The following is a 22957-nucleotide window of genomic DNA, read 5'->3' as shown; positions in this document are numbered from 1 at the left end:
CGTGCAGTAACAAGGGAGATAGAGCCGTATCGCCCGTAATTAGCTTAGCTCAAACGCTGGAAGTGTATAGGTAGTGTTAGCCTGCCTTCACCTAAAGTCATCAGAGAAACTCTTCAGCAACTCTAAACGGAAACCGGCGGGCCGATCTTCGTCTCAGAGCTGACAAAACTCTCCGGTAAGGCATCTTGAGCGGTCAAATGCCGGTAACGGGACGAGATCGGTCAAAACGGAGGGTTCAAGCAAAGACGGTTTATTTTGGTTCAAGCTAGCTACATCGAGGGTAGGTTAGCTTCCTGTTTGAAAGTAAAAGCACAAATTCTATCGTCATGGTTTTCTGTATGTAAAGGGCAACAGGTGTTTTATTTTGTGAAAGTAACCGGAAGTGCGTTGGTCACAACGGCTAGCTTGAGTAGCGCCGAATTTGTCCGAACAAAATTGTAAACAGCTGGTATTTAGACAAATTAACGACACACTGCTGATCTTAACGGCTACTTTCTCACCTAAACATGTTTGAACTGTCGATAAAGTGATATATTTACAGAGTTTAGAGCTAAAATGAAATCAGCTTCTGACTGCTGATTTCAGCTCGGGTAGGAGGCAGGCTAACACTACCTATACACTTCCATTGTTTGAGCTAAGCTAATTAGCGGTGCACTAGCTCTGCCCGTATCTCCCTTGTTACTGCATGCACAGTCGAAAGGATGGTGTCTATCTGCTGGTCATGGACTCGGGAGTGAGGCAAGACACGAAAAAAAAATGTTGACGTATCCCTTTAAGGTGTTTCATTCATTTTTTTACTAAATCATTGAGCCAGTCTGTCGCCTGTACACCTGCATCTTTCTTTGTTTACTCCCACCGTGTCTGGAATACGTAGCGGGATTGACATAAAACATGATCGCAAACTGTGTATCGATCAAGAGAAAACCCAATGATCATGTATTTAATCGAATTTCACTGTTTCCATAAGGGATTTTTACTTCGATTTTGCTCAATGTGAATAAAAACGTGCGGATAGAAACATGGTTTCAGTGGTCTTATTATTGGATGTCCGGCGGTTACCAGCTCGTGTTTCTTGCGGCTGGCCTCCCCCTCCTTCTTGGCCAGCTCTCCCATCTCCTCCTTGACGTCGCGGATCTGCCTCTGCAGTCGTTTGTTCTGCTCCTTCTCTCGGTTCTCGCTGCTGCTGCGCTGGTCGCGCTCCTCCATCAGCTTCTCCACGTTCTCCTTCAGGCGAGCGACCAGGCTCTGCAGAGGAAGAGGAACACTGAGCACTTTGTGGGTCCAGTGTGTGTGTGGACACAAACACAACAGGCAGAGGACAAAAGCTATATTTACATGTAATAAACTTCATTTACTTTGGAAATTTATTTTTCATTGTTTTTCTAAGGCTCTTTTTGTAAGAATCTGGCACCCAACCCTCTGGTTGCCATTCTAGGGGCCACAAGTGTCCTTTCTTCTGTTAATACATTTTAAAGAAGAGCAGCATTTTGGGATGGTGATTGCTAAAAAGCTGATTTTACGAGTGTGGAAAACGGACTCTGTGCCTACTGTACTTATAATTTATGGTTGGGAGAATTGTCAAACACTTTACATCTGGAGAGACTGAGATTCTACAATGAAGACAGAGGGGATACGTTTGATTACAAGTGACGAACATGCAGACGTCCGTCACTGACACATACTGTCAGTCCTCCAGTGTAACCTTTTGCTGCGAAATATGACTGAAGGCAGGAGTGGAAGTCGCATGAGTTGACGACATGAGGAGCAAATCAAAAAAATTAACCAATAGTATTAATCGGTCAAAGTTATTGTTATCTATCAACGGTTAAATGGTCAATAATGGGCAGGGAAAAATCATGGATGGGAAAAATTGAGCCACTTCTGCATTTGTTGGTTTGTTTATAGCACAACTTCTTCTGCTGTTGCTTTAGGGAAATTAGACGACGCTGCGCATGTTGAAATGCTGCTGTTCTGAATTACATTCATCATGATCAGATTATTTGATTTTGTGCCCATATGAACAGAGGATTCAGATTTTCTCATCCCTCAAATTTTTAATCTGATTAAGAAATGTTGCGCATTTAAACACAGTTAAAGTGAACTATTGATGAGCTGATTGGTATCAATGATGCACAGGAGCAGGAGTTTAATCGTGAGGCTTTGAAATCTGCAGCGAGTCTTCATGGAGTCGGTGCGTTAGCTGCTGCATTAGCCACCCAGTCCACATCTCACAGTGAGTGGGTGTTGTGCTCGGCCTCCTCCTCTTCCTCCTCATCCTCCTCTTCCTCCTCCTCCTCTTCCTCTTCACATCTGTATTGATTGAGCGCTGCTACCTTCAGCTTTGATGACTTGTACTACTCAGGCAACCTGAAATATTCACTCACTGCGGTTTTAATGCTGGAGAGAAGCAATAAAAAAGGCAGAGGGAAGCTAACCCTCTGAGTGTGTGTGTGTGTGTGTGTGTGTGTGTGTGTGTGTGTTTCCCAAACTCTGCACATTTCACCACAAGCTACAAAATCCTGCTACATTTGAAAAATACATCTAATAATAAATAAATATATTTCTGTTTTGAAACTGGAGGAAGTGAACTCCTCGCTGCCGAGCTCAGTCTGCAGAGTAATTACGACTCAGGGTCATTTCAGCAGCTTGGGGGGAGTGGGAGTGGATCTCCGCCGCTCCCCGGGGAGCCTTTATTGTTCATGTGAGCTTTTTTCTTTTCTTCTTTTTTTTGTTTCAGGCAAAATCTGAGAGTAAGATGTGGACATGACAGAGTAATGACTGTTATTGTGAAGCGACAGCAGCGACAACACGTTTTCAGATGAAGAGGTTTTTTTGTTTGCGTGTTCCTCGTGACGCCCACCTTCACCCCCCCTCCTCCTCCCCCCTCCTCCTCCCCCCGTCTCCAGCTCTCACCTCCAGGCGTTTGACCTGCGTCTTCTCGAACTCCAGCTTGGTCTCCATCTCGCGGATCTTGGCCTCCTGGCGGCCGACCAGCGACTTCTCCACCATCGACTGCTCCTGGAACTCCAGCTGGCTCTGGAGGGCTTGCATCTAACAAACACACACACACACACACACACATACATTAATATTAATAGTATACAATACAATACAATATAAGCGTCACTCATTGGCTGGAATAACATCTACAGCTAAATGCAACAGTATTATTTCTATATGTTCATTTTTTTTTTTTTTTTATCTCTCTCTAAACCTTTGGGGATCTACCCTGGACCTTGAATTTTAAGTAGATGTTGTGTTCAGTCATCTATTATAGGGAATCTATTTGCACCTTACTTGTTCTCTTTTGCTTGTTACTTATTTTTATGTAATTCCTGAGTTTGAAATTATTATTTATATGCAGACGACGCCAAACTCTAAACAGCTGCAGGTTCTGATGATCTTTGTCCTTTTTATTTCTGCAAAGCAACTGTTAAACTTAAAAAGCTTTATTCACTGTAAAGGTAGATGTTTGTATTAAAGCTCCTTCAAAATAAAGGTAGATGTTTGTGTTAAAGCTCCATACGGTATAAAGGTAGATATTTGTGTTAAAGCTCCATACAGTATAAAGGTAGATGTTTGTATTAAAGCTCCATACAGTATAAAGGTAGATGTTTGTGTTAAAGCTCCATACAGTATAAAGGTAGATGTTTGTGTTAAAGCTCCATACAGTATAAAGGTAGATGTTTGTGTTAAAGCTCCATACAGTATAAAGGTAGATGTCCATGTGTAGTGTGATTATAAAGCAGCTCTAGGTTCTATATTAATACTGTGAAAGTATCAAAGCCTCAGTCCACAGAGAAATGCACACAGCCTGTATTCAGAAACTGAGCCTTAAAACCAGCCGTCAGGACTTCCTGTCACTTGGTGATGTCACAACAAAGCCCCGCCCCCTCACCACCTGGACTCTTTTTTTAAAATGATCTTAAAAAACCACAAAGACATCCTCTTATTGATATCAGAGAATCAAAAATATCAAATAGAGAGGGTCAGAGTCAGACATTGTGGCCCCCTGGAGAGAGAGGAGGGGGTCGATCTGCTCTAATCCCCCTCCTCCTCTCTTGGCTGAGTGTGGTTTTGTCAGGTTCAGCTGTGTCGGATGCAGAGGAACGTCCCTGCAGCAGCAGCAGCAGCAGCAGCAGCAGTTATTACAGGGATGACAGCACTAGCATGTTCAGCTTTATTGCTCGCCTGACGCGGGGAGAGAGCCACGTCGGCCATCTTTTGTCACATATTGCCGGCGCCAGTCTTTTTGCTTGAGTGACACATCAATTACATCAAGGGCTGTATTTGTCAAGAGGCCGAGGCCGAGGCAGAAGGAACAGGCTTTGTAAATCAGATCCTCCAGCGGCTCTGGGAAAAAAAATAAAAAAAACCTCTACAAACTCCTCAAAAACTGTCACAGGGCCGTCACACTTCTACAGCTCATCGCCCGCACTCTACAGGAAACAGCAACCCAGCTAATTATAGAGCAAAAAAAACACGTAAACGCCCGTCTCAGCTTCAGTCGCTTCAAAGCGCTGAAATATTTTTAATTAATTAAAGGTTGAATATGTAGAATATTTATTAAAAGCTATATTTTTTCAAAAATAATACATCCATGGGGCCTTTAGAGGGGTACAGAATGAAAGTATTGCTTTTCCACAAAAAAAATTTTTTTAGTCTGAATTATTATTTTTAATTTTTTTGACGGGCTCGACAACTGACTATCTGTCAACGTTCTGTTTACATTCGTACCTGCCTGTAGCCGACATGTGGCTCAGTTCTCAGCTGTTTTCCTGCCTCCTCCCGGTCCTATGCGTTTGTTTCCAACCAAGCCTTTTTAATAATCAATCGGTGGATCAATGGATTATCATATACTTGTTAGGATGGGTGTATTTGTGTAGTCTTATCTGTCATAAACACGTTTATCGTCGCGGACTTTCGGTGCCACGGAGCTCCTTTTTTTTTTTTTTTCCAACTTGAGGAGAGCAGTGACAGCGGAGGCTCTGAGCAGCAGCGGTGTGGAAGGCAGAGAGCCTCCACTCTCCCTGTAACAAGCTACAAGTCATTTATTATGCTGTTAATGACGGTAAAAATGAAACATAAGGTAAATATCCTGCTTAGCTCTCCTCCTCTGCTGTCCTCTGATCAGAGCGGAGTCCCTAGCAACGGCCCGTTTTACCTAGCAACGGTCTGGCAATCGACTGCTGGAATTCTTTTTCTGTTGTTGTTCTTGTATTTCTACATAGTCAACCTTTAAATTAATTGTTGATTTTCTTGTTTCTTTTTTTGCATGTTAACATAATTCGACATTGTGCCCTAATGCAGAGCCTTGATTATCCTTTGGTTATTTAGAGATGGACATTTTGTTCTACGCTTGTTTGTCACACCTGTCAACAACTTTATTTATAAAACAAACTGTGAACCATCATTTCACTGTGTCGTCGTCGTCTCTATGTCACATTTTAATCTATAATCAAACCTTTCTTATTGGATCTGCCAAGAATAACCAAACAGTTTGCATTGTTTTTATCCATCTCTGTCAATGTAACCTGTTGTTTTTGATATTTATATTATTGCTTATAATGTCAATTGAGTTTGTATGTATTGCATTGGAGCAGGCTTTTTTGTGTCTGTACTTTTTAACATTTTTATCATTTGCTTTCATCTTAGCAAATCTCCTTTGTTATGTTTTGAACCTTTGTTTAATTTTTGATTCTTCTCTTGCTGTGCTATGTGGAACCTGTTGGCCTGTCTATGTAATGAAAAACCTATAAATAAAATATATATATAAAAAAAAACCCACTGTTCTCTGATTGGCGGCTGAGGCTCCTGTGTGAACTGACGTCGTCTGTGTCTGTGCTAAAAACAGAAAAGCGGCACCTACCTTCTCCTGGACCTCCTGCTTCTCCTTGAGGGCCTCCTCCAGCTGCGCTTGCAGGTCACTGATCTGGGCCAAGTTCTGGGCCGACTGCAGCCGACAGACAAACAGAGGAGGAGGAGGGGAAAAAAGAGAAGAGAGAAAAACCAGAGTCAGTGAACGACATGATGGTGTAAACGGATGTTAAAGACAGATTTCCTCCCTGTGACGCTGCATCGGGATAAAAAAAAACCAAAAAAACTCTTCAAAACCAAATCTGAGGCCGTTCAAACGTCGCAGACACTGATTGGTCGGCTCAGAGCGAATCAGATGAATCTGGTTTTAACGCGACCTGTGTGGGATTAAAGCGGAGACGAGTTCAGTCGCCTCAATTTACGGACGGAGGCCGATCACTCAGCTTCACTCTGCCGCCTTTTACTCCACTCTCACACCCACTTTGCTGCTGCTCAGCGGCACCAACAGATACATTAATACACATGGAGGGGGGAGGAGAGGAAATATCGCCAAATACCACCACCTCTGAAAAAAAAAAAAAAACTAAATTGGTGGAGACGGGTGGTGTTAAAGCAGTTTGATGTGAAGCGTTGCTCCGGGGGGAGTTTCACCTCGCACAGATGAACTCTGGGTAATTTGACCTAATGTGATGATGTGATAAATGAAACATGGAGGATCAGCAGGGGGAGGGAGGGGCGGGTATATATGTATGTAGTTAATTAATAATCAGGTTTTAATTAATCAGTTGGACCATGAAGGATCCAAAAGAGCCACTTCACAGCTTTAACTCTTTATCTTAATACTCGTTAATTATCATTGTAATAATTAACTAGTGCAGTCTTTTTCTCTTATACCATCAATTCTGATTGGCTGCAGGGTGTGTCCGTAAAAACAAACAAAGAACACAAAACAAAAAAGGATTAAAGGACACCTAATGAAGACGTGTCAGTCAAATTGCCTAACGACAGCTCTACATTATTGCCTAGTAGCCACAGCAACGGAGACTCGAGTCGGCACATAGTGAGTTTTCTTCAGCGCATCGTCCTCTGACCACCACACACACATATTAATTCAGTTTTATCTATATTATGTTTTTTTTCCTGAATATTATATTGTTTCTCAGTTTTTTTACATAGATATATTTTCAGACTTTTTATATTTTTATTTATTGTGATGAGAGGTGGAGGTTAGATGCAGCAAAGGGCTGTGAGCTGGATTCAAACCCAGGATTCTGTGGTTCAGACTCGTCAGACCCGTATGAGTTTCGCTTTTACCGCGCACTGCTGTCATGCATGCGCCTTTCTCTGTGTGTGTGTGTGTGACAATATTGCTGCTTCAGGTGCTCGTTCATCGCCGTGGTGCTGCTGTGGTACGCCACGTGTTCACAGCCCGACAGTGTGTTGTAGGCTACATGTCAACATATTTACGTCATTGAAGTAATCGATTAGGTCGATTAATCGGGACAGCCCTAGCGTGTAGCATGCAGTATGTAGTACGTAGTATGTAGCATTTCGAACACCCTCTGTTTCCTTCCTCTACACTTGAGCTGCTGTTTCTGGTAAATGTACAAAATCACATCTGTTACAGACACCTACAAGCCCAAGGAGAGTTTGATGTGGCGGACAGACAGGCCACGCCCCCTCCCACCCACAGACAAACAGCCGACGACGTGTGACACCGACCTGAGCGACGGCCGCCTTGTGCTTCTTCATCAGCTCGTTCAGGTCCTCCTGGTCCTCCTCCATCCTGGACTGGAGGTCGTTCTTCTCCCTCTGCAGACGACTCAGCTGCTCCTCCAGCTGGACCACACAAACACACACACACACACACCGTCATTTCATGTTGATTTTTACACTTTTTATTCATTTTATTGATTTATTGTTATCATTTTATTCTAAATTCACTGTTGTATTGTTAAACTCTGCCTTGTCAGGTGACTATATCCTCATTAGCATTATCATACAGGTATATTTACCGTAGAGAAACAAATATGTAATATGTGTCCAGCTCTTTGTTTCCAAACCGACTGTTTGTCCGTCAGTAACTGTCCATTAATCAGCGGCCTTATAAAATAATAATAAACTCTATGTTAAGACAGTTAAATATAAACACACATAAATAAATGATGTGTTGTGGCAGGAGCTCATGAACTCATATAGCTACTAAATGTTTAATGTCACATTATCTCACATCGCATATTATCGTCAAACACTTTCCAGATGTCACATTTTCACGGATGCGGCTGCCACGGTAACGCCCCACCGAGTTGAACTACAACACGCCCGCAGGTGCAACGACGTCATCGCCTAGCGCTGGCATCCAGAGCAGCTCAACAACAAACACAACACAACAGAGCTCTGATTGCTTTCACATCCAAACTGTTTCATCACAACTGGACTGAGTTGTATTCATGTCCTTCTCCTCTGTGTGTCTGCATCGTCTCCATGGACGAGTGTCCCTTGTAACAACCAGGACGTCTCATTAGCGGCTCAAAGCTAAAACAGCGGCGGCCGCCTCGCACCTTCACCTTCAGCGCTCTGTAATGACCGGGATAAATATACAAAAGCCAGAGAGGGGAGGAGGCCGAGGCCGCTGCTGCTGCTGCGGATTAATAACTGGTGACTAATGTGAAAAGGCTAATGAATCAATTTGCACACAGCGAGCAGATAAGAGGAGTCGGAGCGACGCTGTGGCGTCCGTCTTATTAAGAGACAGACACAGAGTCAGACCGAGGCTGGGACACGTTCTTACTGGGGTTCATTCTTGTTCTTCTTCTTCTTATTATCATTAATAATATTATTATATTATTTTATTATAATAAAGAGCAGCTTCAGCCCAGACGCGTCAAGGTGTACCTAAAAATATCTACGATTAATCTGGGGCAGATTCATTCACATGGTTTTTGACATCCACCTTATGAAAAGCTCTGAGAGCAGCTGCAGCTCGGCATGCTGGGAAAATATGCTGATGGACACTTTGGAGAAAAAAACCCCCAAAAGAAATAAAACAAAAAAAAAGCTCCAAACTGTCACTGAACATGTTAACAATGGGCTGTCAGTGTGATCGCAGGCCCAATTACGTGGGTCGGCCCTCGGCTTCTTTTTTCTCCTCTGTCGAAAATGAAGCGTTAGAAAAAAAACACGCGCGACCATTTTCTCAAAACACTGCAATTATGCCAGGAGCATGATGGGAGATGAAGGGCCGTCTGAAAGGAATGGCGTCTGCATGGTTTTATCTTTGTCCGTGTGGCCGGTGACGCGTCCAATAAAAACATAAAATAACATAAAATGAAATAAATAAAAATCCTCATTGTTGTGCATGCGCTCGGCTGCAGAGGTCGTTCCTCCTTCTCTCTGAACAAACGACTGCCGACCCATTCGTCTCATCCCCGAAAAATTCACCTCGGATCACTGGTTTTATGGAGTTTCTTCCCTCTGTGAGTTCTTCATGATGTAGAAACTGGACGAGGACGAGGTGTTCTCACAGTGTGTTGACCATCGAATGGAGATTTAATTAATTATTCATTTATGATTGAATTAATGAGGCAGGTCTCTCATTTGACTCCCTGAAGTTGTTAAATTAAACCGGTTGTTTCAAAAAATTACAATTAGTTGATGAATGTTGAGTGTAATTAAACACAATTAAATTTAATTATTGCTTGGGAATAAAAATAACAAAAACAGTATTATCAATAGAAAAAAAACAAATTTGTGCGTCAGATTTTAGAATCATAATTATTTTTTCTTTGTTGTTTTATTTTAAACGATACATCTGTAGCTGCTGATTGAAAATTGGTAATTCAATTGTAATATAACAATTATATGATTATAATCATATTCATATTTTATTATATTACATGTGATAATATTATTTATTGTCAGAGTGAGCCAGCTGTCCGTCCGTCCATGATTCAGAGTAAATAAGAAGCAGGAGAAATGTTGGGAGTGAAAAAAAAGTTAAAAGTGGAGGAAAAAGGGCGTTTGACAGACGTGTGGAAGCAGATAGCCATGGGAACAGGACAGGAAGTGAGAAAGCCACGCGCCGAGAGGACGGAGAAAGATAAAGGTCAGAACAGATGAAGGGAGAGAAAAAGGCAGGAAGTGAAAATGAAAGTTGTGAAGAAAGGCTACGGGAATAAAACCTGGATTTTCACAGAGTGGGAGGGAGAGGACGAGCTCCGAGCGAACAGCTGTGTCCTCCGACCCCTCGTCTCTGCTGCCTCCTACCACCACAGATGGCGTCGCCTTGGAGACGACCTACAGTACAGTACAGTACAGCACACCGCCGCCACCGACGACGACGCTGCACCAGGGAGGGAGGGGGGCTAAGAGGAAGAGGAGGAAGAGGAGGAGCTACACTCACCGCCTGCTTCGTCTTGGAGATGTCCTCCATCTGAACGTGCAGATCTTCAATCTCCACCTCCATGGATTTACGGGCCTTGACCGCCGCGGCGCAGGTGAACTCAGACTCCTCCAACTGGAACAAACACAGAAGAGGAAGAGGAAGAGGAAGAGGAAGAGGAAGAGGAAGAGGAAGAGGAAGAGGAAGAGGAAGAAGATGCATTAGCTCTCTTGCTTCAAATTAACTCAACACATCATGGGTCAAATCATCATCCTGCTGCTGCTGCTGCATCACAATGATCACTGTGGATACTTTTATTTTGAAAACCCCATAAAGTCGAGTGGTTTCATCAGGAAGAACTGACGAACTGAAGAATCTGAAAGATTTTGACCAAATTCTGGGACTGAAACTGATCAAATGAAGCAGCGTGAGAAGGAAACATGAACCAGTCTGTGAGCAAATACAAGACCACAGCGTTTTAATTTGAAAATCCATCTCTAGCTTCATCCTTCAACAGTGTTCAGACACAGAACTGGAAACAGACTCTACGACCGAGGTTCAAACACTTCCTGTTTGTCCGTGTCCCAGTGCGGCGGTGCGTTCAGGTACCTGGTTCTTGAGCTGGGCGATCTCCCTCTTGCTCGGCGCGTTGTTCTTGATGTGGTCCAACATGATCTGGGCGTCGGCCAGCAGAGCCTTGGTCCTCTTCAGGTCCTTCCTCAGACGCTTCTCCGTCTCCATGTCGCCGCTTCGCACCTGGGACACAACAGGGACAGTTTTTTGTTTATTATGTTTATTATTAAGATCCCCATTAGCTGCAGCAAAACTACACCTATTCTTCCTGGGGTCCGACAGAATTACATATTCAGAATACAATAAAAGCAAAAAAACAAAAAATAAGAACATCAGTTGATAAACAAAAAACAAAAGCAAAAATAAAACAACATAACAAAAAACGAGGTGTAAGACAGAGGGACCGTGGTTACCTTGTCCTGAGCCGACAGCAGCTTGGACTCCAGCTCCCTCTTCTCCTTCAGCACCTTCTGCTTCTCATCGTACTCTTCCTCCAGCTGGACCTCCATTTGCTTCAGCTACACACACACACACACAGACACAAACAGAAACACACACACAGACACACTATTTAGTTCTCCATTAAATAAAACATTAGTGTGTAAATGTCAGAGTGGAGTTTGTTGCAGAGCAGAAGAAGCTCATTATGTCTCTGGTGTGTGGGCTAACGAGGCTCCGACACTGACGGAGCAAAACAAACACACAGCAGACTTAATGACAGAGGAGGAGGAGGAGGAGGAGGGGGCAGGTTGATTACATTAATGTGATCATAATAATGTTTATTTATAGGAAACTTATCAAAATCAGAGATGATTAGTTAAAGGGATAGTTCAACATTTTGGCAAATTGGCCCATTGCCATAATCCCTATAGTCTCAACAGTAGGTTCGTTACCTTCAATTGTCGGTGCAAGCTATTTTTAGAATGGCGGAGCAGAGCCACGAGCTGCTCAGAGCTACGCTACGGAGGCTCATGGGATTTCTTGGTTTCAAACTAATCAAATACACAATCCAACAACTCCACAACTCTCTGGTGGACAAGTTGTGACCTGCACATTCACCACGCTATGAGATAATAACAGAACGTTACCAGACAGAGTTGTTTTAGAGGTAAATACAGAGACTGCTTGATGAAAAACTGTCTCTGAAGGCAACGCGCATCTGCGGTTTTGCATGAATTTGCCTCTAAAACAACTCTGTCTTGTAACGTTCTGTTATTATCTCATAGCGTGGTGAATGTGCAGGTCACAACTTGTCCACCAGAGCATTTTGGAGTTGTTGGATTCTGTATTTGATGAGTTTGATGAGGGAAACCAAGAAATCCCATTAGCCTCCGTAGCGTAGCTCTGAGCAGCTCACGGCTCTGCTCCGCCGTTCTAAAAATAGCTTGCACCGACAATTAAAGGTAATGAACCTACTGCTAAAACTATACAGATTATGGCAATGGGCCAATTTGCCAAAATGTTGAGCTATCCCTTTACGTCAAGTTAAAAATAATAAACTAAGCACTGCCACTGACTGCTGCAGATGTGATGGATCATTTTCTTTTTTATTGAATAGTGAAAGCAGAAGTGTTGTTTTTTTTGGTTTTTTTAATCTAACTGCATCATCTTTTTAAAAGATGCTAAATCATCTTTCTATGAAGGAGCTGAATATTTAATTTCTCATTTCTTATTGTTTCAGACGACTCTTCTCTGTGGCTCCATCAGAGAAGGTTCTTTCATCTCCTCTTTTTGTTTTTTTCCCAATGTCATGACTGTTATGCAAATCTCAGGAAATAAAAAGTAAACAAATATAAATATGAATAAATATAAAACAATGAAGACAAACACAAAGTGAAAATATGTGACATATTAAAAATAGACTGTTCTCATATCTTTAAAAAGACGATGTTGATCTAACGAGTCAAAGTTCAGCGACTAGAAGCTCCGCCCCTTTTTTATTCTCACATCATGATGCAGGAGGAAAAGAACTTCCTGTCCAAGTGTGTGTGTGTTCGTGTGGTAGGGATGTCACAATTACTTTTTTTCACAATTAACCGGGGTATTAAAAGCTACAATTAATTAACCGTAAAGATTCCTAAATACCGTCACTTCCCAAAAAGGATTATGTTGGAACCATATTGGCAGATGAGCACCAAAATGAAGGTAAATGCTCAGATACTGGTCCATTTAACTAACGTAACACTGAATTGGTAGGAAATTAAATGTTAGCCTGTCATTTGTATTTAAAAAAAACCCAAAACAAAACAAAAAAAATATTAAAATAAACGTAAACATTTGGTATAGATTAGGGGTGTACCCGAACCCGAATACGTATTCGGAAGTACACAAATACTGCTTTGATCCCGACTAGTTTTGCTGTCCAAAGTTTCTCCTCATTATTCAGGAGCTTTTTTCTAAAGAAAAAGAAAGGTTTGGATCAGCAACAGCACACAACCAGGTGATTCTGGTTCACACTCCAACACAGTAGGTGGCGGTAATGCTCACCGATACTTCCAGGGTCACCGTTCAACAACTTAGCATTTTTCTCATAGACAATAACAGGAATAGTATAGATGACAATTTATTTAAAACATTTCCCCTGGGGGATTAATAATTGGTCATATATTAATAGATACTTGAAATATTTTGTGGAAACAATAGGTAATGTAATTATATTTTGACTATATTTGATTTTACACATTCATAGTGTTGTGAAATGAATTAATGCATATTAATAATCGTGATAATCGTAACACCGTGATTATTTCTCTGACAATAATGGCACCAAGAAAATGTATAATGGTGACATCTCTAGTGTGTGTTGTGTACTTCACCTTCTTGCTGCACGACTGTCTGATCTCCTCGACCTCGTCGTCCTTGCTCTCGATCTCCTTGGAGTGAGTCTGACGCAGACGCTCCATCTCCATCTCCAGACGCAGTTTGGCCTGAACACACAAACGCACTTTAAAATCACTGCAGCTTTTTACAGACGGAGGTTTTTCCTTCTGTGGAAGAACTGAGCCACATCTGTACCTGCTCCAACATCTGGATGGTGCCGGCCTGCTCGTCCAGCTCCTCCTCCTGGTCCTTCACCTTGGCCTCCAGGTCGCGCAGCTGCTTCTTCACCTGCACAGTGGAAAAACATTTTGATTCGATTAATAAATAACACACGTGATCTGCACACACACGCGTGGTGCGTTTGAGTCCATCTGTAAACACGAAATGCGGACCTTGGCCAGCGAAGCCTCGTCCTTGGACTCCTGGGAGTTGAGGTCCTGCAGCTCGGCCTCCAGCTGGTCCAGCTTCAGGTTGACGGCGCAGACCTCCAGGTCCTTGTCCTGCAGGACGGAGAAGGTTCCACATTACAAACCACAGATGTGTCCTGCAGACGCTACAGTTTACAGATGTTGCCTAAACACATCACAACCAGACGATAAGATTTACAGATGTCCCTTGAAATGTACAGATGTCGCCTAAACGCCTCACAAGCAGATTACTGGCAGATGCTCCAATTTACAAACGTCCCCTAAATGTCTCAGGTGTAGACTAGTGTCAGCACTACAATTTACAGATGTCGCCTAAACGTCTCACAGGTAGACTGTTGCCAGACGCTATAATATACTGATGTCCCCTAAATGTGTCAAATTCAGACGAGTGGCAGAAAACACAATTCACAGATGCCCCTAAACACCTCGCATGCACACTTTTAGCAGAGCTACAATTTACAGATTTACCCTAAATGTCTCAAATGCAGATTAGTGGCAGAAACCACAATTTACAGGTCTCTACTGGCAGATGTTCCCATTTACAGAAGTGCCCTGAATTTCTCTAATGTAGACTAGTTGCAAAAGTACAATTTAAAGATGCCACATGAATGTCTCATAGTGCAAACTAGTGGCAGATACTACAATTTACAGATTTCCCTTAAACGTCTCAAATGTAGACTATTGGCAGATGTCCCGTAAACACCTCAGACGTGACAACTGGTACATAATAAAATGTACAGATGTCACCTAAATGCCTCACAGGTAGACTGGTGGGTGGCAGATGCTCTAATTTACAGATGTCCCCTAAATGTCTCAGGTGTAGACTAGTGTCAGCACTACAATTTACAGATGTCGCCTAAACGTCTCAAATTCAGACTATTGGCATATGAAAGAATTTGCATACGTCCCTTTAACACCTCATAAGTGCCCACTGGTACATAATAAAATTTACAGATGTCCCCTAAACTCCTCACTGGTAGGCTGTTGCCAGACTCTATAATATACCGATGTCACCTAAATGCCTCAAATGCAGACTGGTGGCAGATGCTATAAATTGCACATGTCCCCTGAACTCCTCACAGGTAGACTGTTGCCAGACGCTATAATATACTGATGTCCCCTAAATGTGTCAAACTCAGACTGGAGTGGCAGATGTCACAATTTACAGACACCCCCTAAACACCTCGCATGCACAGTTTTGGCAGAACTACAATTTACAGAAGTCCCCTAAACGTCTCATATCCAAACTAGTGGCAGATACTACAGTTTACAGACGTCCCATAAACCCCTCACAGGCAGAGTACTGTGAGATGCTATAATCTATGTATGTCCCCTAAACGCCTCGCGGCTGTTTCCTCCTGGCTCTGGGAGGTTTTCACGGGACTCGAACCTCGAGCTGCTGCCGCAGGCTGAAGGCCTCTCCGGTCAACATGTCCTTCTCTCGGGCCAGTTTCTCCCTCAGGCTCTTCTCCCTCTGCGCCTCCTCCTGCGCCGCACTCAGCTCCCCGTCGAACCTGCACACACACACACACAGATGTTGACACACCACACTGACGGTGAAGCACAGACACTGTCGCTGTGAAGGGAGACGATCCAGGAGGAAATTATTAAAGGGATACTTCACCCAAAATCTGTTTTTATCCTTGTTGTAGCAGTAGCTCCCAGTGGCTGTGAGAGATTTGCTGCGAGATGTTGTTCCGTGTTTACATCATACAGCCAATGGTTTACAACGACGAACGAACATCTCGCAGCAAATCTTGCGCATGCACACAAACATCAACAGAGCCACTGGGAGCTACTGCAACAACTAAAAAGGCTAAAAACAGAGATCACATTAATTTTTTCCCAACAACTTTTCCATGTGGCGGCTTCAGGACACTTGGGTCAGTACGGACGAGCAGTAATCTGGATGTTTCATAGTGTGTGTTTTGGACGATTCAAAAGTGAACTCTATCCACCGCCATTATATGAAAACCCGTCGCCAGCCGGACCCCCCCTGGAACTCCTAAAGCGTTTTGATGACTCTGAAAGTTCTCCAAACTCTTCCTTGGCATGACGGTTTGTAGATGATTGGTGAATTATTGATTTTGGGTGAAGTATCCCTTTAAAACAGGTCAAATGTGGCCGTGTGTGTGTGTGTGTGTGTGTGTGTGCACTGACTTCCTCTGCTTCTTCTCCAGGTCGTGGTTGCGGCTCTGCTGACCCTCCAGGTGCAGCTTGGTGTCCTGCAGCTCCGACGTCAGACGCTGAGTTTTCTTCTTCAGCTGCTGGACGTTCCTCTGAGACTCCTCGTTGTCGGCCTGCAGGTCGCTGATCTGCACACACACACACACACACACACACACACACACACACACACATATGATATCGCTGTTTGGTAACCATGGTTTTTTTTGTTATTTTTATCCAAACTGAAGAAGTGAATTAAACAAATTTAATAACTTCTCACAAACTCTCACTTCTTTTCCAACGTCAACAAGTCGACAGGTGGAGTTTATTCTCAGAGACACGACGACGTGTTGATGATAAAACGCTCGTTAGTAGAAACAAACTGAGCGTAAAACTTCATGTTTCTTTATTTTAAAAGGTTTTTTTTTATTTGTTGTTTCATTGAGAAACCTACAAAAACACCTGAGCAGGATGAGGTGAGAAAAGTAACATCTGTTACTTGGTAACAGACATAAAAAGTTGAGAATTGTTGTTAAATTGTAGATTGAGTATTTAAAGGGATAATTCAACATTTTTGGCAAACTCTCCTCTCACCATAATTTCTATAGTCATAGCAGTAGGTATGTTGCATGTTGGTAGGTGCATGTTGTTTTGAGATCGGCGGGGCAGAGACGTGAGCTGCTCAGTGAATGGTACAGGTCCCCTGTCCCTCATCAAACTCATCAAATACACAATCCAACAACTCCAAAACGCTCTGGTGGACAAGTTGTGACCTGCACATTCACCACACTATGAGATAATAACACAACGTTACCAGACAGAGTTGTTTTAGAGGGAAATGCAGCCGGAACTACTTTCCAGACACGGCTGCTGGGCGGAGGGATTTCAAAAGGGAAAGTACAGTAGTTCTGATTATTTGCTTCATGTGTCGTAATGTTACATGATTCTCTCATAGTGTGGTGAATGTGCAGGTCACAACTTGTCCACCAGAGCGTTTTGGAGTTGTTGGATTGTGTTTTTGATGAGTTTGATGACGGAAATCCCATTAGTCTCCGTAGCGTAGCTCTGAGCAGCTCGCGGCTCTGCTCCGCCGTTCTAAAAATAGCTTGCACCGACAATTAAAGGTAACGAACCTACTGCTAAGACTATAGGGATTATGGCAATGGACCAATTTGCCAAAATGTTGAACTATCCCTTTAACAACATGACCCCTAGAAAAACATCAGCAGGAGAATGCGTGTGATGCCAAAACTGAGATAGATTTTGCTGAATGGGTGAAAAATTTAACTAGAGTCATCTGAGGCCTTTGCTGTCGCCTAGGTGACAGAGAGATTGATTGATTGAGTCAATTCTGCTTCGAAACTCTGTGTGTGTGTGTGTTTTTGTGTGTGTGTGTGTGTGTGTGTGTGCGCTCACCCTCCTCTCCAGCTGCCGTTTGTTCTGCTGCTCCACCTCCAGCTTGTCGTCAAACTCCTGCTGCAGCCTCTTCTTGGTGAACTCGATCTCCCTGATGGCTCGCTCGTACTTCAGCCTCCACTCTCCTCCTGTCGCACAGACAACGACACGACACGTTACCTTCACACCCACTCACATTCATCAAAACACTTGTGCCATTGTGTCGCTGAGTAAAAAAAATAAATAATAATAAAAAACGCGCCGTCGTCTGGGCACAAACAAGCGAAGCCGAGTTCAAAACTATTGCGACGATAAAAAGCCACTTTTCAACATTCAATTTCCAGTTCGTCACAAAAGAGGGCCGCCGGTGGCTGGACCGCGGGGCGCCATGGCGACGGGCCTTCGCTACGGTTTTCACTTTTAACTGATCCATTTCTGAAGCTTCACACTGAGTTGTTGTTGTTGTTGTTTTTTTTTCTTTTTCTTGGCCTTTGTGAAGCGGCGGGCGGACATCGACCCCCTGCAGCTGCTGAGCTGCTCTCTCCCTGAGTGGAGTATTACTACATCTGTGTGTGTGTGTGTGTGTGTGCTGAGTGGACACACACACACACACACACACACACACACACACACACACACACACACACACACACACACACACACACACACACACACACACAGACTGTCAGGTTCATCTGTTACTGTCAGCAGATTGTGTTTTAATCGTGGTTCCTTTGATTTTCATCGATACACTCGTTGTGTGTGAACAATATAGAAGCTGCATTAGTCGATACCAGTGTTGTTGTTTCCACAGCGACCGACACTTTGTCAGACTGAAGTTGTGTTTGATTTAACAGTGAAAATGATCAATTAAGTCGGAGACAACATAAAAGAAACATTTGCCACAAAACAAATATTCTAAACTACAGAAGAGAAAAGTTATTTTTCCTGGATAATTATTTAGTGATGAACAAGGAGAGAAAAAAAGTCATGTTGATGTTTTTTAACAGAGAAAAAAAATATAAAATGATTAGTTGAACTATTTTCCTTGTTTTTTTCAAAAATGCTCTGAATAATACCAAAGTTTGAGCCTCTTTATCGCCATGGCAACAGAGCAAAGTTCACCACCCGATGAAGACGTGGTAGGAACATTATATTCACTGTGTTCACTGTGTGTGTGTGTGTGTGTGTGTGTGTCTGACCCGTGTCGTCGTCGTCCATCTCTCCGTTGAGCTCCGACGCCCGGATGAGTCGAGCCTCCATCACCTCCATCTCCATGGAGTCCATCTGCTTCTTCATGCTGTCGAACTTCGTCTGGAGGACGAGAGACAGAGACAGAGAATGAAGACATGAAGCAGCTGCAGTGATGACGTCATCAGCACATCTGGATCCAGAGGTTGAATCAGGGACCAGGTGAACAGGTGAACAGGTGAACAGGTGAACAGGTGAACAGGTGAACAGGAGAACAGGAGAACAGGTGAACAGGTGAACAGGAGAACAGGTGAACAGGTGAACAGGTGAACAGGTGAACAGGTGAACAGGAGAACAGGTGAACAGGTGAACAGGTGAACAGGTGAACAGGTGAACAGGAGAACAGGAGAACAGGTGAACAGGTGAACAGGAGAACAGGTGAACAGGTGAACAGGAGTGTTCAGGTTCATGTGGACAACGGTCGTGCTTTGACTACTTCCTGCTTGGTTTTCAACAAAAGTTCAATAAATAAAAATGAAATGATGAGGGATAGATTGAAGGAAGTGCAACATCTGATTTAAAAACAGTGACAGAGCCCAATGCTTTCAAGTTCCTTAGTTTTAAGAATGTTAACAAAGTTATTATATCCACCTTTTTCCAAACGTCAAAAACGTCAGCCGGTTTTTCTCTTCCGGTGGAATTTTATGCTTACGTTTCCATGGTTTCGGTAGTCGCGGTAAATGCATGGATTTTTTTTTTTTTCAGTGAAAATCTGTAAAACGCATGGATCATCACAGCAGCTTTTAACAATGGATATCACATAAATTGCGTGTTAAAAGCCAGCGTTTACCGCAACTATGACAACGACTGAAAACCATGGAAACGTAAATGTACCGGCTTCCGGTTTTGACCATAGATGACATTCGGAAACTTGTGGATATAATAAATAAACTCCTTTATCAAGGAAGTGAAGCTTCCTGTGCTGTCATGGTTTCTACAGGAGGTGATGAGGGACAAAAGGGTCAAACAGTGTTACGTACACTGTATGTCTAGAGACTATTTATTAATTTATTATTTTATATTTATCTTCTTGTTTTTGTTTTTAACTTAAGCTTGCTGCTCTACATGCTGCTTTTAATTGCCCCTTGGGGATAAATAAAGTTTTTGATTGATTGATTGATTGATTGATTGATTGATTGATTGATTGATTGATTGATTGATTGATTGATTGATTGAGGATTTGACTTGTGATGATTTCAGTCTTAGATATCAGCCGATTAATCGTTATATATATATAAAAAATAATCCTCATCAGTCGACTTCCAGTGGAAACAGCCCAACAGGAAGCAGAGGCCATGTTGCTAGGCGACAGCCGGGCCCAGAGCTCCACCAGGTTTAACATGTGGAGTTAACGACGGCTGCACAAGGAGCCGACGTCACGACTTGGACCGCACCTCGTGGTATCCCAGCATGCACTGCACACGGTGGTGGGGGGCAGAGGTGTGAGTTTAAAGCAAGGGGGCAGTTGTCGGTCTGAGAAGTGAAGCTCACTTCCGCGTTCAAAAAACTGCAATCCCCTCGGCTTCCTCTGGGGGCTGGTGTCAGAAAGCAGCATTCTCCATAGACCCCCATGTTAAAATCGCCGACTTTACATCCTCAATAAACATGATCAAAGCCTGGTGTCAGAATGTTTTTTGGTCTCAATCGATAGTTTCTACCCCCGCACACACTCTGAGGGGGGTGGATTTTTTTTTAACTCTACCGTTTTACTGTTATTAGAAACTCTGGCCAATTAGGGTGCGGAAACATTGAGTGCAGGTTGAGTGAGAGGTCCGGAGACAGGCTGCTTCGAGGCCAGTGGGCGGGTTCTCGGCCGGCCAATCCAACATGGCGCTGTTCAGGCCGCCATATATGAGTCATAAAAACGACTCCCCAAAACCAATGGGTGACGTCACGGATGCTACGTCCATTCTTTTTACAGTCTATGGTTTAAAGGAGATCAGACCGGGATCAAGACACGCACACACAGGAAGAGAAATATTTCTACAAGCCGGGCAATTTGTACAGAGCCCCCCCCCCTCCCCTCCTTCTCCTCCTCCTTCCTCCATCCACTTAGCTCTGTGTGTGTGTGTGTGTGTGTGTGTGTGAGTGAGCAGTCACTGGATGAATCTATCTAAATGCCCCCCCCCCCCCCCCCCCCCCTCCCCCCCCTCCCCCCTCCCCCCCTCCCCCCGCACATAAAAATTGAGAAACAACTCATGTCAAAAGTGTCAAATGGAAACTAAATGGACGGAGCGGAGCGGTGGGGGAGAAACAGCCTGACAACGTGATTTCACAATTACAGCCGTCACAGTGTGTGTGTGTGTGTGTGTGTGTGTGTGTGTGAGAGACAGAGAGGCTGCTGGGAGATAACAGAGGAACAGAGAGCGGCGTGGAGACAGCAGCGTGTCCACGTCTGAGTGACAGCGTGACAGGTGTCAGCGGAGCAGCAGTGGCTGATGGGAGATTATACAGAGGGTGCACATGAGGACGGGGCTCGGGTTTAATACCACACTTATATTATACACAACGTACACAGTCCAGTGGTGGAGGTAATGGCTGCTGCTCTGGAGGAAGTATATACTATATATGCATACATATGGGGAAGACTTTTCAAAATAAAAGCCCGGCCTCAAAACTTCAAGTCAACGCTCAGGGAGCTGAAAGTTTAATTTCAGCCTCTTTTTGAAGTGTGTTTAGTGTCAGTCACATCAACGTCCGTCGGCTTTAACGTCCTGTCATCTCATATCTCCATGACGACCGCGTCCTCTTAAACTTCCTGCTTTGATTTAAAAAATAAGTTTTCTACTTTCTGACTTCCTGCTGTGGTGGCAGCTGGAGCCACGGAGAGGTTTCTGAGCTAAAGCTTTATTTTAAATTTCATTTTATTGGATATCCTCACTTTGTTTATATTTTTTTCTTTTTAGTTTCAAAGAGTGACAGGAAATGGGGAGGGAGAAATGACATGCAGGAAAGGGCCGCTCGATATGGGATTTCTGACTCCTTTGTGTCGTAACCTTCTCATCTATAGAATGAATCGCCTTGTTGTTTACAACTACTTCCGGGTAGAAAACCAGCATGAGAACAATATTGACGAACGAGGGTTTCGCTATATATAATTTTTCATGTCACTATATCACCGTTTAGACTAATCTGATGTTTGTAAAGTTTATAAAACCAATGATTGGACAAACATTACTATTTCTATGTGCACGTTTTTGTAATTAGTCATGGTTATCATAGATTAGCCGGGCTAACCGTTAGCTAGCTGTTTAACTTTAATAACTCACTGACTCAATAAATGGTCCATGAAAAAATATTTTTTCCAGCGGATATCTGAGTTACAACATGACTGAGCTAACTGGAGTAGTTTCATGTCGTGTCCGACAACGGGAGGGTTTTAACAGCTGATATCCTGATGTTAGCTTAGCTACCGCCGTTAGCTTAGCTACCGTTAGCTGTCCCTGTCAGCTGCAGCCATGATGCTTTGTAGACACTGTGATTCCCCAAAACTGAATAAATACCACACATATCAACACAAAACACACACAGAAATAGTAATGTTTCTTCAATCATTTCAGATTTGTCTAAACGGTAGGGGTGTAACGGTACATAAAAGTCACGGTTCGGTACGTACCTCGGTTCAGGGGTCACGGTTCGGTACGGTTTCGGTACAACAGACACTACTGAATGTAAAACTAAAATCTGTCTTGTGTTATAAAAGTAGAAAAAAAAATAGAATATAAAATAAAACAAGTGCATTAGGAGTGTTATCATGCCATTCATTAATTCTAGAGGAGAAAAAACTTGCACTTGACAACTGGCAACTATTATTTTAAAAAACAAGAAACTAACATCAATGTTGGTACAGTTAATTTAGACTAGATGCCAGTTGCTTTGGTGATGTTTCTGGTCCTGTCTGTGTTCATGTCAAGAGGCTTAAAAGCAGCGGGATAAGTTGTTGCACAGAAGTTGTCCGTTTCCTCGCACCAGTGATTGACATGAGGGAGGGAGGGGCGGTGGGTGAACATGCGCTACGTGTTTGATGCGTTTATAGCGACGCAGCGCGCATCCGTGAAATAGCGCCGACGGACTTTGTCCGGTGGACCAGTCGCGAGCCGTCGCCGCCGCTGTGTTTCATTAA

At 43.3% G+C, this 22957-nt stretch overlaps 1 protein-coding gene across 3 annotated transcripts in view; it reads right to left on the bottom strand.

The window, feature by feature from the left end:
* myo18ab (myosin XVIIIA b) overlaps positions 1-22957 on the bottom strand; it is a 156078-nt gene that overhangs the window by 16676 nt on the left and 116445 nt on the right. For all 3 annotated transcript variants that reach the window (XM_083984950.1, XM_083984949.1, XM_083984951.1), the window contains 14 exons: positions 18786-18897; positions 17605-17732; positions 16180-16334; positions 15410-15533; positions 13984-14091; positions 13787-13879; positions 13588-13698; positions 11185-11289; positions 10808-10954; positions 10220-10333; positions 7540-7656; positions 5870-5953; positions 2914-3051; positions 1060-1245 (listed from right to left, as the gene is read on the bottom strand). In XM_083984950.1, coding sequence (XP_083841076.1) covers positions 1060-1245; positions 2914-3051; positions 5870-5953; positions 7540-7656; positions 10220-10333; positions 10808-10954; positions 11185-11289; positions 13588-13698; positions 13787-13879; positions 13984-14091; positions 15410-15533; positions 16180-16334; positions 17605-17732; positions 18786-18897 — 1722 coding nt within the window. The remainder of the gene's footprint in view (positions 1-1059; positions 1246-2913; positions 3052-5869; positions 5954-7539; positions 7657-10219; positions 10334-10807; positions 10955-11184; positions 11290-13587; positions 13699-13786; positions 13880-13983; positions 14092-15409; positions 15534-16179; positions 16335-17604; positions 17733-18785; positions 18898-22957) is intronic.

This window comes from Trachurus trachurus (assembly GCF_905171665.1).
Source record: "Trachurus trachurus genome assembly, chromosome: 13".
Taxonomy (NCBI): Eukaryota; Metazoa; Chordata; class Actinopteri; order Carangiformes; family Carangidae; genus Trachurus; species Trachurus trachurus.
Note: the sequence above shows the minus strand (reverse complement) of the source record. Positions and strands in the feature narration are given on the sequence as shown.